Here is a 14548-nt window from a genome sequence, read left to right on the forward strand (position 1 = left end):
CTTCATTTGGTATCGTATACTCCCCTGGGTTTGGTGAAGTCGCAGCAAAGGCTGGGGCTGGGACTGTAAGGGGGTTAAAACTGTAAACGACTCCGGTTTCCACATTTTAAGGGTTAACATCCTGAAATTTGGGGTGCAATGCTTTGAATGCTTTAAGACACTGTGGTGAAAATTTGGTTAAGATTGATTAATTCCTTCATAGTTTTTCACATATTCAGTAATAAAGTGTGCCCTGTTTAAAATTTAAAGAGACAGTAACGGTTTTGTTTTAAAACGGTTTTTGTACTTTATTGACAAGTTTAAGCCTGTTTAACATGTCTGTGCCTTCAGATAGACTATGTTCTGTATGTATGGAAGCCAAATTATCTCCCCCTTCAAATATGTGTGATAATTGTGCCATAGAGTCCAAACAAAGTAAGGACAGTACTGCCACAGATAGTAAAGTTGCCCAAGATGATTCTTCAGATGAAGGGAGTAGACATAGTTCTACATCATCTCCCTCTGTGTCTACACCAGTTTTGCCCACGCAAGAGACCCCTAGTACTTCTAGCGCGCCAATGCTTGTTACTATGCAACAATTGACGGCAGTAATGAATAATTCCATAGCAAATATTTTATCCAAAATGCCTGCATTTCAGAGAAAGCGCGATTGCTCTGTTTTAAACACTGTAGAGCAGGAGGGCGCTGATGATAATTGCTCTGTCATACCCTCACACCAATCTGAAGGGGCTATGAGGGAGGTTTTGTCAGATGGGGAAATTTCTGATTCAGGAAGAATTTCTCAGCAGGCAGAACCTGATGTTGTGACGTTTAAATTTAAATTAGAGCATCTCCGCGCACTGCTTAAGGAGGTGCTATCTACTCTGGATGATTGTGACAACCTGGTCATCCCAGAAAAATTATGCAAGATGGACAAGTTCCTAGAGGTCCCGGTGCACCCCAACGCTTTTCCAATACCCAAGCGGGTGGCGGACATAGTGAATAAGGAGTGGGAGAAACCTGGCATACCTTTTGACCCTCCTCCTATATTTAAGAAATTATTTCCTATGGTCGACCCCAGAAAGGACTTATGGCAAACAGTCCCTAAGGTCGAGGGGGCATTTTCTACACTAGCCAAACGCACGACCATTCCTATTGAGGACAATTGTGCTTTCAAAGATCCTATGGATAAAAAATTGGAGGGTTTGCTTAAAAAGATTTTTGTACAGCAAGGTTACCTCCTTCAACCTATTTAGTGTATTATTCCTGTCACTACAGCAGCGTGGTTCTGGTTTGAAGAACTAGAAAAATCGCTCAGTAGAGAGACTCCGTATGAGGAGGTTATGGACAGAATTCACGCACTTAAGTTAGCTAATTCCTTTATTTTAGATGCCGCTTTGCAGTTAGCGAGATTAGCGGAGAAAAATTCAGGGTTTGCAATTATGGCGCGCAGAGCGCTCTGGCTAAAGTCTTGGTCGGCGGATGTATCTTCCAAGACAAAATTGCTTAATATCCCTTTCAAAGGTAAGACCCTCTTTGGGCCAGAATTGAAAGAGATTATTTCAGACATCACTGGGGGTAAGGGCCATGCCCTCCCACAAGATAGGCCTTTTAAGGCTAAGAATAAGTCCAATTTTCGTTCCTTTCGCAATTTCAGGAACGGACCGGCCTCCAACTCTGTAACCTCTAGACAAGAGGGTAACGCTTCACAGACTAAACCAGCTTGGAAACCGATGCAAGGCTGGAACAAGGGTAAGCAGGCCATGAGACCTGCTGCTGCTACCAAGACAGCATGAAGGGGTAGCCCCCGATCCGGGACCGGATCTAGTAGGGGGCAGACTCTCTCTCTTTGCTCAGGCTTGGGCAAGAGATGTTCAGGATCTCTGGGCACTAGAAATAGTCTCTCAGGGTTATCTTCTAGAATTCAAGGAACTGCCCCCAAGGGGAAGGTTCCACATGTCTCGCTTATCTTCAAACCAAATAAAGAGACAGGCATTCTTACATTGTGTAGAAAACCTGTTAAAGATGGGAGTGATACACCCAGTTCCAACTGTGGAACAAGGTCTGGGGTTTTACTCAAATCTGTTTGTAGTTCCCAAAAAAGAGGGAACTTTCAGACCAATTCTGGATTTAAAAATTCTAAACAAATTTCTCAGAGTGCCATCGTTCAAAATGGAAACTATTCGAACGATTTTACCTACAATCCAGGAGGGTCAATTTATGACTACCGTGGATTTAAAGGATGCGTATCTACATATTCCTATCCACAAAGATCATCATCAGTTCCTAAGGTTCGCCTTTCTGGACAAACATTACCAGTTCGTGGCTCTCCCATTCGGGCTAGCCACTGCTCCAAGGATTTTCACAAAGGTGCTCGGGTCCCTTCTAGGGGTTCTAAGACCAAGGGGCATTGCAGTGGCACCTTACTTGGACGACATCCTAATTCAAGCGTCTTCTCTTTTCAAAGCAAAGGCTCACACAGACATTGTTCTAGCCTTTCTCAGATCTCACGGGTGGAAGGTGAACATAGAAAAAAGTTCCCTGTCTCCGTCGACAAGAGTCCCTTTCTTGGGGACAATAATAGATTCTTTAGAAATGAAGATTTTCCTGACAGATGTCAGAAAGTCAAAACTTCTAAACGCTTGTCAAGTTCTTCACTCTATTCTACGGCCTTCCATAGCTCAGTGCATGGAAGTAGTAGGGTTGATGGTTGCAGCAATGGACATAGTTCCTTTTGCTCGAATTCATCTAAGACCATTACAACTGTGCATGCTCAAACAGTGGAATGGGGACTATACAGACTTGTCCCCAGTGATTCAAGTAGATCAGAAGACCAGAGACTCACTCCGTTGGTGGCTGACCCAGGATCACCTGTCCCAGGGAATGAGCTTCCGCAGACCAGAGTGGGTCATCGTCACGACCGACGCCAGTCTTTTAGGCTGGGGCGCGGTCTGGGATTCCCTGAAAGCTCAGGGTCTATGGTCTCGGGAAGAGTCTCTTCTCCCGATAAACATTCTGGAACTGAGAGCGATATTCAATGCTCTCCAGGCTTGGCCTCAACTAGCAAAGGCCAGATTCATAAGATTCCAATCAGACAACATGACGACTGTTGCTTACATCAACCATCAGGGGGGAACAAGGAGTTCTCTGGCAATGAGAGAGGTGTCCAAAATCATCAAATGGGCGGAGGATCACTCCTTCCACCTATCTGCGATCCACATCCCAGGAGTAGACAACTGGGAGGCGGATTATCTGAGTCGTCAGACTTTTCATCCGGGGGAGTGGGAACTTCACCCGGAGGTGTTTGCCCAGTTGACCCAATTATGGGGCATTCCAGACATGGATCTGATGGCGTCTCGTCAGAACTTCAAGGTTCCTTGCTACGGGTCCAGATCCAGGGATCCCAAGGCGACTCTAGTGGATGCATTAGTGGCGCCTTGGGCCTTCAACCTAGCTTATGCGTTTCCACCGTTCCCTCTCATTCCCAGGCTGGTAGCCAGGATCAAACAGGAGAAGGCCTCAGTGATTTTGATAGCTCCTGCGTGGCCGCGCAGGACTTGGTATGCAGACCTGGTGAATATGTCATCGGCTCCACCATGGAAGCTACCTTTGAGACAGGATCTTCTAGTACAAGGTCCATTCGAACATCCAAACCTAATTTCTCTCCAGCTGACTGCTTGGAAATTGAACACTTGATTTTATCTAAGCGTGGGTTTTCGGATTCTGTGATAGATACTCTGGTTCAAGCCAGGAAACCTGTGACTAGAAAGATTTACCATAAAATATGGAAAAGATATATCTGTTGGTGTGAATCCAAGGGATTCTCATGGAGTAAGATTAAAATTCCCAGGATCCTTTCCTTTCTACAAGAAGGTTTGGATAAGGGATTGTCAGCGAGTTCTCTAAAAGGACAGATTTCTGCTCTATCTGTCTTGTTACACAAACGACTGGCAGCTGTGCCAGATGTTCAAGCTTTTGTACAGGCTTTGGTCAGGATCAAGCCTGTTTACAGACCTTTGACTCCTCCTTGGAGTCTAAATTTAGTTCTTTCAGTTCTTCAAGGGGTTCCGTTTGAACCCTTGCATTCCATAGATATCAAGTTGTTATCTTGGAAAGTTCTGTTTTTGGTTGCTATTTCTTCTGCTAGAAGAGTTTCTGAATTATCTGCTCTGCAGTGTAATCCACCCTATCTGGTGTTCCATTCAGATAAGGTTGTTTTGCGTACTAAACCTGGTTTCCTTCCAAAAGTTGTTTCCAACAAGAATATTAACCAGGAAATAGTTGTGCCTTCTTTGTGCCCGAATCCAGTTTCAAAGAAGGAACGTTTGTTACACAATTTGGATGTAGTCCGTGCTTTAAAGTTCTATTTAGAAGCAACAAAGGATTTCAGACAAACGTCTTCACTGTTTGTCGTTTATTCTGGCAAGAGGAGAGGTCAAAAAGCTACTGCTACCTCTCTTTCCTTTTGGCTGAAAAGCATCATCCGATTGGCTTACGAGACTGCCGGACGGCAGCCTCCTGAACGAATTACAGCTCACTCTACTAGGACTGTGGCTTCCTCATGGGCCTTCAAGAACGAGGCTTCTGTTGACCAGATATGTAAGGCAGCGACTTGGTCTTCTCTGCACACTTTTGCCAAATTCTACAAATTTGATACTTTTGCTTCTTCGGAGGCTATTTTTGGGAGAAAGGTTTTGCAAGCCGTGGTGCCTTCTGTTTAGGTAACCTGATTGGCTCCCTCCCTTCATCCGTGTCCTAAAGCTTTGGTATTTGTTCCCACAAGTTATGGATGACGCCGTGGACCGGACACACCAATGTTGGAGAAAACAGAATTTATGCTTACCTGATAAATTACTTTCTCCAACGGTGTGTCCGGTCCACGGCCCGCCCTGGTTTTTTAATCAGGTTTGATAAATTTCTTTCTTTAACTACAGTCACCACGGCACCCTATAGTTTCTCCTTTTTTTTTCTCCTGTCCGTCGGTCGAATGACTGGGGGGGCGGATGCCTAGGAGGGACTATATGGACAGCTTTTGCTGTGCTCTTTGCCATTTCCTGTTGGGGAGGAGAATATTCCCACAAGTTATGGATGACGCCGTGGACCGGACACACCGTTGGAGAAGTAATTTATCAGGTAAGCATAAATTCTGTTTTTAGCCCTTAAAACACAGACACACACAGATATAATCAAGACGTCCTCAAACTTGGCCCTCCTGAGGTTTTGGAACTACATTTCCCATGATGCTCAGCCAGCATATTAGCTGGTTTAGCATCATGGGAAATGTAGTTCCAAAACCTCTGGGGGGCCAAGTTTGAGGATGTCTGATATAATCCAACCGTCAATTAGTTGAAGATAATGGAGTAGTCACAGGAGAACAGGATCCAAAATGCAAATATAGCAATAAATAAAAGAACCTGGCATGCGCAAATAAAAAGGCTATAAATTACTTTTAAAAATGCTATAAATGTCCTTTTAAGCAGAGCTTTATCTGCTTTGATGAAGCTTTAAAGGTTGCCACAGCAACCATTGCAGATTGATCCCTCACAGAGGGGCTGGATATATAATGTTTTGACTGAGGTTTGGCAGTCTGATCTTATTTCCCTACGCTGTGAGAAACTGAAAAAATGCTCCATCCTTACATGCGGTATCAGTTTTTCAGGGGCAGTGGAAGCAATAAACATTTGTAAGAAGAATATATTTAAAACAGTAAATTATGTGTAATGGAATGGATGTATATTAGTAAAATTTTAAGCATGTAATGAACTATTTATAAATCTTTTGATTAAAAACGACTATAATGGCCGTTTAAGAATGTTTAAAGGAGCGTAATAGTGTAAAAAATAAAATGCTCTACTGTGTTACAACATTTTCTTATGGCACAATTGCTTGTACATAACTGTGTTTAACCTCTGCAAATTGGTGAAACCCCTAGTTAAAGTCAGCTAGCTCCCAGTAGTGCATTACCTCTTTATAGCCTACCTAGGTATGCTTTTCAACCATGTATACCAAGAGATATACACCAAGAGATTGAAGTTTAATGAAAAGTCTCTTAAAATTGTATGCTCTATCTGAACTATGAAAGATTAACTTTGAGTTTAATATAAATTAAGCTATTGACCTTCTCTAATTCAGATAAAGCATGCAATTTCAATTTCTTTGTTCTGATGCTATCCATTGTTGTAAAGCATACCTAGGTAGATTTAGGAGCAGAAATGCACTTTTGGAAGGTAGCTGGCCATTGGTGGCTGCATATATATGCCTCTTGTCATTGGCTCATCAGATGAATTCAGCTAGCTCCCAGTAGTGCATTGATGCTTTGGAGGGCTTAAACACATAGGACACCTTATCACTGCACTTCTATAGAACACAGTACAGCATTTTCTTTAAGGATTGTTATGTCTGAAACTATAACCACTGAAATTAGTTTTAAATTAAAATACTCTTATTGTATTTAAAGCATTCAAATTTAAACATACTATGCCTAATATGTACATAAGGTTTTTTATGTAACAAGTTTAATACACAGGTTTGGGTTTCTGTATTTTTAAAGTGGAAAACATTATTAAACAGCCACCTAAAAAAATATAACTTATTTATTGGTTAAATTTTGCTATACCTCAATAATTTTATTATTATTATTATTATTAGAGGCTGATTAATTTATTAAATAAATCGTTTTTTAAATTGTTTTGGATAGCAGAGTTGTAAAATAATTTTAGTTAGCAAATGATAAGGGCTACGTGCAAAAAATATTGCATTTAAGCCGAGGCACTTATAGTGATGTTAATAAATATATGTACAAATAGCTATACACAGAAGTGCACTCATGCTTCCTTCCAAATTAGCTGTAGTCTAGCAGTAAGAAGCATGAGCACGGCTAGTATGGTTCTATGGGGCGGGCAGGACAGCTCTTGATTGGCTGTACTGACAACTGACTTAAAAGAGAAAAAAATAGCGTCAGAGAGGGGAGGACCCCCAGAGTAAGATTCACACACATAGGGTTGTGCTAAACTTTTATTTAACCAGAGATTTTCTTAAACTTTTTTAAATATGTACTATATTTAGGTACTGCAATAAATACAGTACACTGTTAACAAAATAAATGTTTACTGACTACTAACCCTTTAATAAGTATTTAATTACTCATAAAACATTTTTGCTCCCCTAAAATACCTAATAGCATTTTTTTTTTCTCTTGCTGCCTCAGGGTTATGAAGAAGTCTCTCGCTACTTTGGTTCAATTAGGAGGGTCAGAGGAGATAACTATTGTGCCTTAAGGGCTACTTTGTTCCAAGCTCTTAGTCAAACTACCAGTATCCCAGTTTGGCTGCAGAACGAGGATGTCACTCAGGTATGTGCTGCCCTCTTACCTTCTTTTATGTAACTTTATTACATCTGTCACCAAATTTTCTAAGACCAGTGAAATATTCTACATTCAAAGTTCTAAGCAAACTCAAATTGTTAGATTTGCCAACTGAAATAAAGGAACATAGAACTGGTAATTACAATCCTTTTCTGTAGTGTGGCAATAAGTTAGCATACCAGTGTATCTGAGTGTAACAGTACTCATCGAAAAAAATGTAATGAATTGCAAGACTGCACTGTAATAAATAACACAGTACTAAATACTGGATGGTAGGTGCTCTTTATTGGATATATTTTACCATATAAATATAAGTCTTAGAGTTGCAGTAAACAATGTATATTAGGGACACATATAAAAGTATTTTGTCATCAATCCTTAGCGAATACTGATAGTGAATTTGAAGGATTTTTAAATAAATAATATTTTATAAACATCACTGTAAATACTGATGCCTATAATTTTATTAAGACTGTCCGCATGGTTGTACCATTTGATTCCCCTATGGCCCAGCCCATGAGAAAAGAGCTCCATGCCCCTTTTCCTTCTGCGTATGCATAAACTAACATGTATACAATGTTATTATATGTTTAAATATAAATCATGTTCCACACAGCCTGCCAATAAAATAAGAACATAAGATCATTGCCTCTAGTGACTGTGCTTCCTCTTTCATCGTGGATATTGGAGCCTATGGATGACTTGCCGTGTATACTGCATGATAGCCTGTGCTATCCTTATAAACAAAATACAAACTAGACTGTGAGAAGTCAGGAGCCATACCCTTGGCCTAACAGCGCTGTCTCTGGCCACTCCCCCCTCTTTCTGTCACTGTCTGTTCAACTCCCATGTCTGAGGCTTCGGAGATGGTTACATGCAGCTCATTTTTTGTTTCAAGAGGTTAAGTTGATTCTTCTCATGCTGCCCTAAATAGAAGTAAACTATAGATTATGATGCGCTCTGCATTGCTATACACTATTTACTTTGTTGTGTAAGGATTTCAGGCCTCAGTGCACATTTTTGCAGTGAGATAACGGCCAATATCTGCAGTGACAACATGGTCAATACAGGGAGTGCAGAATTATTAGGCAAGTTGTATTTTTGAGGATTAATTTTATTATTGAACAACAACCATGTTCTCAATGAACCCAAAAAACTCATTAATATCAAAGCTGAATAGTTTTGGAAGTAGTTTTTAGTTTGTTTTTTAGTTTTAGCTATTTTAGGGGGATATCTGTGTGTGCAGGTGACTATTACTGTGCATAATTATTAGGCAACTTAACAAAAAACAAATATATACCCATTTCAAATATTTATTTTTACCAGTGAAACCAATATAACATCTCAACATTCACAAATATACATTTCTGACATTCAAAAACAAAACAAAAACAAATCAGTGACCAATATAGCCACCTTTCTTTGCAAGGACACTCAAAAGCCTGCCATCCATGGATTCTGTCAGTGTTTTGACCTGTTCACCATCAACATTGCGTGCAGCAGCAACCACAGCCTCCCAGACACTGTTCAGAGAGGTGTACTGTTTTCCCTCCTTGTAAATCTCACATTTGATGATGGACCACAGGTTCTCAATGGGGTTCAGATCAGGTGAACAAGGAGGCCATGTCATTAGATTTTCTTCTTTTATACCCTTTCTTGCCAGCCACGTTGTGGAGTACTTGGACGCGTGTGATGGAGCATTGTCCTGCATGAAAATCATGTTTTTCTTGAAGGATGCAGACTTCTTAGTGTACCACTGCTTGAAGAAGGTGTCTTCCAGAAACTGGCAGTAGGACTGGGAGTTGAGCTTGACTCCATCCTCAACCCGAAAAGGCCCCACAAGCTCATCTTTGATGATACCAGCCCAAACGAGTACTCCACCTCCACCTTGCTGGCGTCTGAGTCGGACTGGAGCTCTCTGCCCTTTACCAATCCAGCCACGGACCCATCCATCTGGCCCATCAAGACTCACTCTCATTTCATCAGTCCATAAAAGCTTAGAAAAATCAGTCTTGAGATATTTTTTGGCCCAGTCTTGACGTTTCAGCTTGTGTGTCTTGTTCAGTGGTGGTCGTCTTTCAGCCTTTCTTACCTTGGCCATGTCTCTGAGTATTGCACACCTTGTGCTTTTGGGCACTCCAGTGATGTTGCAGCTCTGAAATATGGCCAAACTGGTGGCAAGTGGCATCTTGGCAGCTGCACGCTTGACTTTTCTCAGTTCATGGGCAGTTATTTTGCGCCTTGGTTTTTCCACACGCTTCTTGCGACCCTGTTGACTATTTTGAATGAAACGCTTGATTGTTCGATGATCACGCTTCAGAAGCTTTGCAATTTTAAGAGTGCTGCATCCCTCTGCAAGATATCTCACTGTTTTTGACTTTTCTGAGCCTGTCAAGTCCTTCTTTTGACCCATTTTGCCAAAGGAAAGGAAGCTGCCTAATAATTATGCACACCTGATATAGGGTGTTGATGTCATTAGACCACACCCCTTCTCATTACAGAGATGCACATCACCTAATATGCTTAATTGGTAGTAGGCTTTCGAGCCTATACAGCTTGGAGTAAGACAACATGCATAAAGAGGATGATGTGGTCAAAATACTAATTTGCCTAATAATTCTGCACTCCCTGTAGCTATGGGGATTTTTTTAGGTAAGTAATTTGATACGTTTTTCTAAAGGATTGTGATTGACCCCTTATTCGGTTATTTCATGAGATGACGTAGCATTCCAGATATCCCCAAAACCATAGGGCTATCTCATTTTAGTACCCAAGTCTATATTTTTTATTATAACATTTTAACCGATAACATGCATCAAGGATCTGTGTGCTCTTTATAGGTGACAACTTAAAAGGATAGGAAGTCAAAATTATACTTTCATGATGCAAATAGAGCTACAATTTACTTCCTTTATTACATTTAATTCTCTTATAGTATTGTCTGCTGAAACTACTTTGTATGGTAGAATACCTTGGTAGGCTCAAGCACAATGCACGTGTTTTCAGCACTATATGGCATTTGTGCCTGCAGCAATGTTTGACACCCCAAGGCAGAACATGCAGTAATCTGCGATGTCCGTAAAAATCAAATTTGTGTCTGCACTTCTCATTTCTACCTGTAGGTGTCACTCTTTCATTATAGCTCAATGTAAATATTTACTTTGGCTCCTCTCTCTTCACTATCTTCCCCCTTCCTGAACTTGGGTGCGGTACAGAGTGACAGCACAAAGGGGAGAGAAGGTAAGCTACATACACTATGTGGTTCAGCCTTTATGTTGGCAGCTGGTAAACTTTTGTTTTCTCCCTTGCACCCCCTCAGGCACTGTTTTTAAGTATTTATACACTTTTCAATGCAGAATAAAATGATGGGATATTTTTTATTCTGTGTTGATAATATAGAGACTGCATTTATTTGTATGGTGCTTACACTGCTTCCCACTTTCCAGGTCAGATTTTCTAGATTACCTTGGGGTAATCTATGTACTTTTTTCATTTTACTTATCCATCCCTCATTATAATTTCTCTTTTGTTCTTCATTTCTCTCTGTCCCCCCTGTTCATTACCCTCTTTCAGTCTCTACTACATAAACAGAATTTGAAGTATCATTGACCCATGTTGGTCCCTGGATCTGGAGCTGAATTGCACTACAAAAATAGTATTTTTTAACTTGGTTTTGGTAATAAAATCTGACTGAACGTTAGGGTTTGCAAGCCTTCCTCTGCTAACCTAATGCTTTGTGATCTTCAGAGTTAATTTTAATGTGGCCATATGCATAAAATATCTAATTCTAAGAAAAAAAGCAGTTTATATCCTTTTTTTTGTGTTTTTACTACTTTCCCTGACCTGCACCTAGAGGCATTGATATTACATCTATTGTTAACTGATTTGTATTCATTGATCACATTGTTTGACCCTGTGTCATTTCCTTGCCTTTATTTTTGTACAGTAATTAAAGGCATATTTGTTTGTGGTTTGTTTTTTTATTTTTTTTAAATTAATTCAATTTTAAAATCACCTGCAGAAAAAAATTAACTAAAAACAAATCTCATTGCAGAAAGTGAAAAAAAAGTTCTGCCTCTGAGGGACTTTGACATTGTTATAAAGATTATTTCAAACACTGCTACCATGTAATGCTCCAAACTTGTATACTGTCTTGAGCCTACTTCAATATGCTCTTATAGAAAGGAGCTACATTTCCTTCCTAAGATAGGGAGAGTCCACGGCTTCATTCCTTACTGTTGGGAAATACAACACCTGGCCACCAGGAGGAGGCAAAAACACCCCAGCCAAAGGCTTAAATATCTCTCCCACTTTCTCATTATTCCAGTCATTCTTTGCCTTTTGTCACGTTAGGAGGTGGCAGAGAAGTGTCCGAAGATTCAGAGAGTCCTGAAAAAAGGGTATCTGCCCTTTGAGATAGGACTGGAGTTTTAAGTAGTCATGTCAATCTTTCAGTGAGAGTATTGATGAAAGTTAGAGTCTGGAGATGCATGGAAAGTTTTTCTGCGAAACCATTCAGACTACTGCTAACAGCTCCTAAGTAATCAGTGTTGATGAGTTTCACTGCCTGCTTTCTCTCACTCAAGTCCATGTCAGGAGCGCTGCTATAAGACTGTCACACATGAGAGGCTGTGTTCTGTTCCACAGCATGGATCCTGGAGGTAAGATAGTTTCAATTTTTACACATAAAACACTGTAACAGGGTCACAGTGTGTGGCTCCTTTATACCTTGATAGGATCCAGGGTTAATATCCTCTGAAGGGGGTTTATTGAACAGTTGGGGTTACTTAAACAGTGTATTAATTGTGTGATTTTTTTCCTGGGCTGATAGACTGTGTGTTTTTGGCTGGAACAAACAGGTTTCACTTTTAAGTTTCACTTTTGTTTTTGAAAGTGTTGCACAGCTCCTATTACTTGCTGTACTTGTAATAACAGGGAAGTACAGTCTTACACTCCATGTGGGTCTATGTTCATTTCCTCCATTCCGGCTGAGACTTGAACCTGAGGAGAGCGTTTCCTATGTTAACTGTCTGGGTCTAGGAGGTGGTGAGTGCCCCAGCCATTGGGAGTATAAAGGTGCAGTTTTCTATAATAAAAAAATGTTTTTATTTGTGTCCTTCTATGAGTATAACCTGAGCTATGGAGGACTCTGACATGTTAGAAAGTACTCCTTCTGTACTAAATCATACCTGTTTATATTGTGAGAAGGCCATGGTTTTCCCGCCCACTCAAATATGTTCCACATGCCTTAACACAGTCTAAGAAGGGAGACGAGCCTACTAAGGCTCTTAGTCCCTCTGAGCCGTCTACCTCTCAGGACTCGACGTCCCGTAAGATTACTACCCGTGCTTCATTATCCACTCCACATGCAGTTCCCCGTAGCACATCTAATCCTCCATCCGGAGGGGGCCTTCTTCCTGCAGACTTTGCCGCGCAGTTACAAACGGCGTTGTCTGCGGCACTCAGTACATTACCTCACTCTAACAAATGCAAGAGAAAGGTTAAACATAGCTCTCCTGACCCAAAGTCATCTAAATTTTTATCGGATTTAACTATTATGTCCCAGTTAGCCGATGATGAGTTAACCTCTGTAACTTCCTTAGCGTCTAAGCCTCTTGTTGCGGAGGAACCGTCCTTTAGATTTAAAATTGAGCGCTTGCGTTTTTTATTTAAGGAGGTTCTGTCTATGTTGGAGGTTCCAGAGGCCACGCTGCCTGAAGAACCTATGATACCTAAATTGGACAGTTTACGAAGACAGTAAAGTTCCTTTGACTTTTCCTGTGCCAGTTAAGATGGCGAACATTATTAAAAGAAATGGTTCTTCCTTTTCCCCCTCGTATACATTTAAAAAGTTGTTCCCGGTCCCAGACTCTCAACTGGATTTGTGGGACTCCATTCCTAAGGTGGATGGTGCTATCTCTACACTTGCTAAACATACTACTATACCTCTTGAGGATAGTTCTTCGTTTAGAGAGCCGATGGATAAGAAAATGGAAACTTTTCTGAAAAAGATGTTTCTACATACAGGATTCTTTTTTTATAATCTTTTATTGAGATTCTTGGTACATAAACATCAGTGAAGTGACATAACGAGTAATATACATGAACAAATAAAGTTGTCTCATCTCAGTGGATACATAATTAACAGTTAAGTCTCATATATCAGCAGGTGATAGTTGTACATTACATAGAAAATCTATAAAAAAAAAATCTATAAAAATCTTGTTTTATACCATATAGATGATAGCATTTAACAGTGGTTATTTCAATGATTACACGAGAACCAACTGATATAGGAAACAATATTGCTCAGAAAATTATAACCACAGTAATTATATATTTACAGTGAAATATATTTAGCTTCCTTAGAAGGTCAGAATGAAGCGGAAATGGTTGCTGGAATGTTCAACGGGTAAACACCGCTATGAGTATAAGGGGGGGAGCAGAGAGGAGAGTGTTGAGAGCGAAAGGGAGCAAACAAAATAATAGTCTATCTTAAGGTGATTGTGTATCTCTTAGGCTGTAATAGTACAGAGGGTGAGTGGTGGGCTAAATATAAAAGTGTACTATAAGTTATGAGGGGGCAAAGGTATTTTTATACAGTGATAATAGTGATGAGAGATGCCTCATACCTCTACAAGACCTAACCCTAAAACATAGTTGAGTGCTGGTGATGAGTTTTTTAAATAGAATATCCAACATTATTTACACTAAAACAGGTAACCCACTATTAAACCAAAGGTGCTAGTGTACAAATGAAGGAACTTAAATCGTAAGATATATACTTTTATAGCTGCTAGTCATACATATCTTTGCTTGTACATGGCTAAAACAGCAAATCTCCACTAGTCTCTTACCACATGATGAATATAGCAGATATAGCTAGATTTGACCTCAAAAGTAGAAAATGAAACAAGGCATATACAGTATATAGCATTGAGAAACATATGTTAATAATATCAAAGCACTCCCCAATCCCATGTCTTTATAGGTAATATGAGATAGCATAGACAGGTTAACTTGTAAGCTAATCAAGGAGGAGCTGTATATACTTAACCCCAGGAATAGGGTATAGTGAGCTAAATTTAGGCCAATTGTGGTAGGATGCTATAGCACGGATGAAAAGCTATATACCTATTATTATGAGAATAGCAATTTAAATAGAGGGATTCCCCTGCCCCGGCTGTAGACATCCGATCCCCATAT

General features: G+C 40.3%; 1 protein-coding gene across 2 annotated transcripts in view; it reads left to right on the top strand.

Annotated features, from left to right (window-relative positions):
• OTULIN (OTU deubiquitinase with linear linkage specificity) overlaps positions 1 to 14548 on the top strand; it is a 301396-nt gene that overhangs the window by 125865 nt on the left and 160983 nt on the right. For both annotated transcript variants that reach the window (XM_053714574.1, XM_053714573.1), the window contains exon 6: positions 7187 to 7330. In XM_053714574.1, the coding sequence (XP_053570549.1) occupies positions 7187 to 7330 (144 nt within the window). The remainder of the gene's footprint in view (positions 1 to 7186; positions 7331 to 14548) is intronic.

This window comes from Bombina bombina, chromosome 5, assembly GCF_027579735.1.
Source record: "Bombina bombina isolate aBomBom1 chromosome 5, aBomBom1.pri, whole genome shotgun sequence".
NCBI classification, from domain to species: domain Eukaryota; kingdom Metazoa; phylum Chordata; class Amphibia; order Anura; family Bombinatoridae; genus Bombina; species Bombina bombina.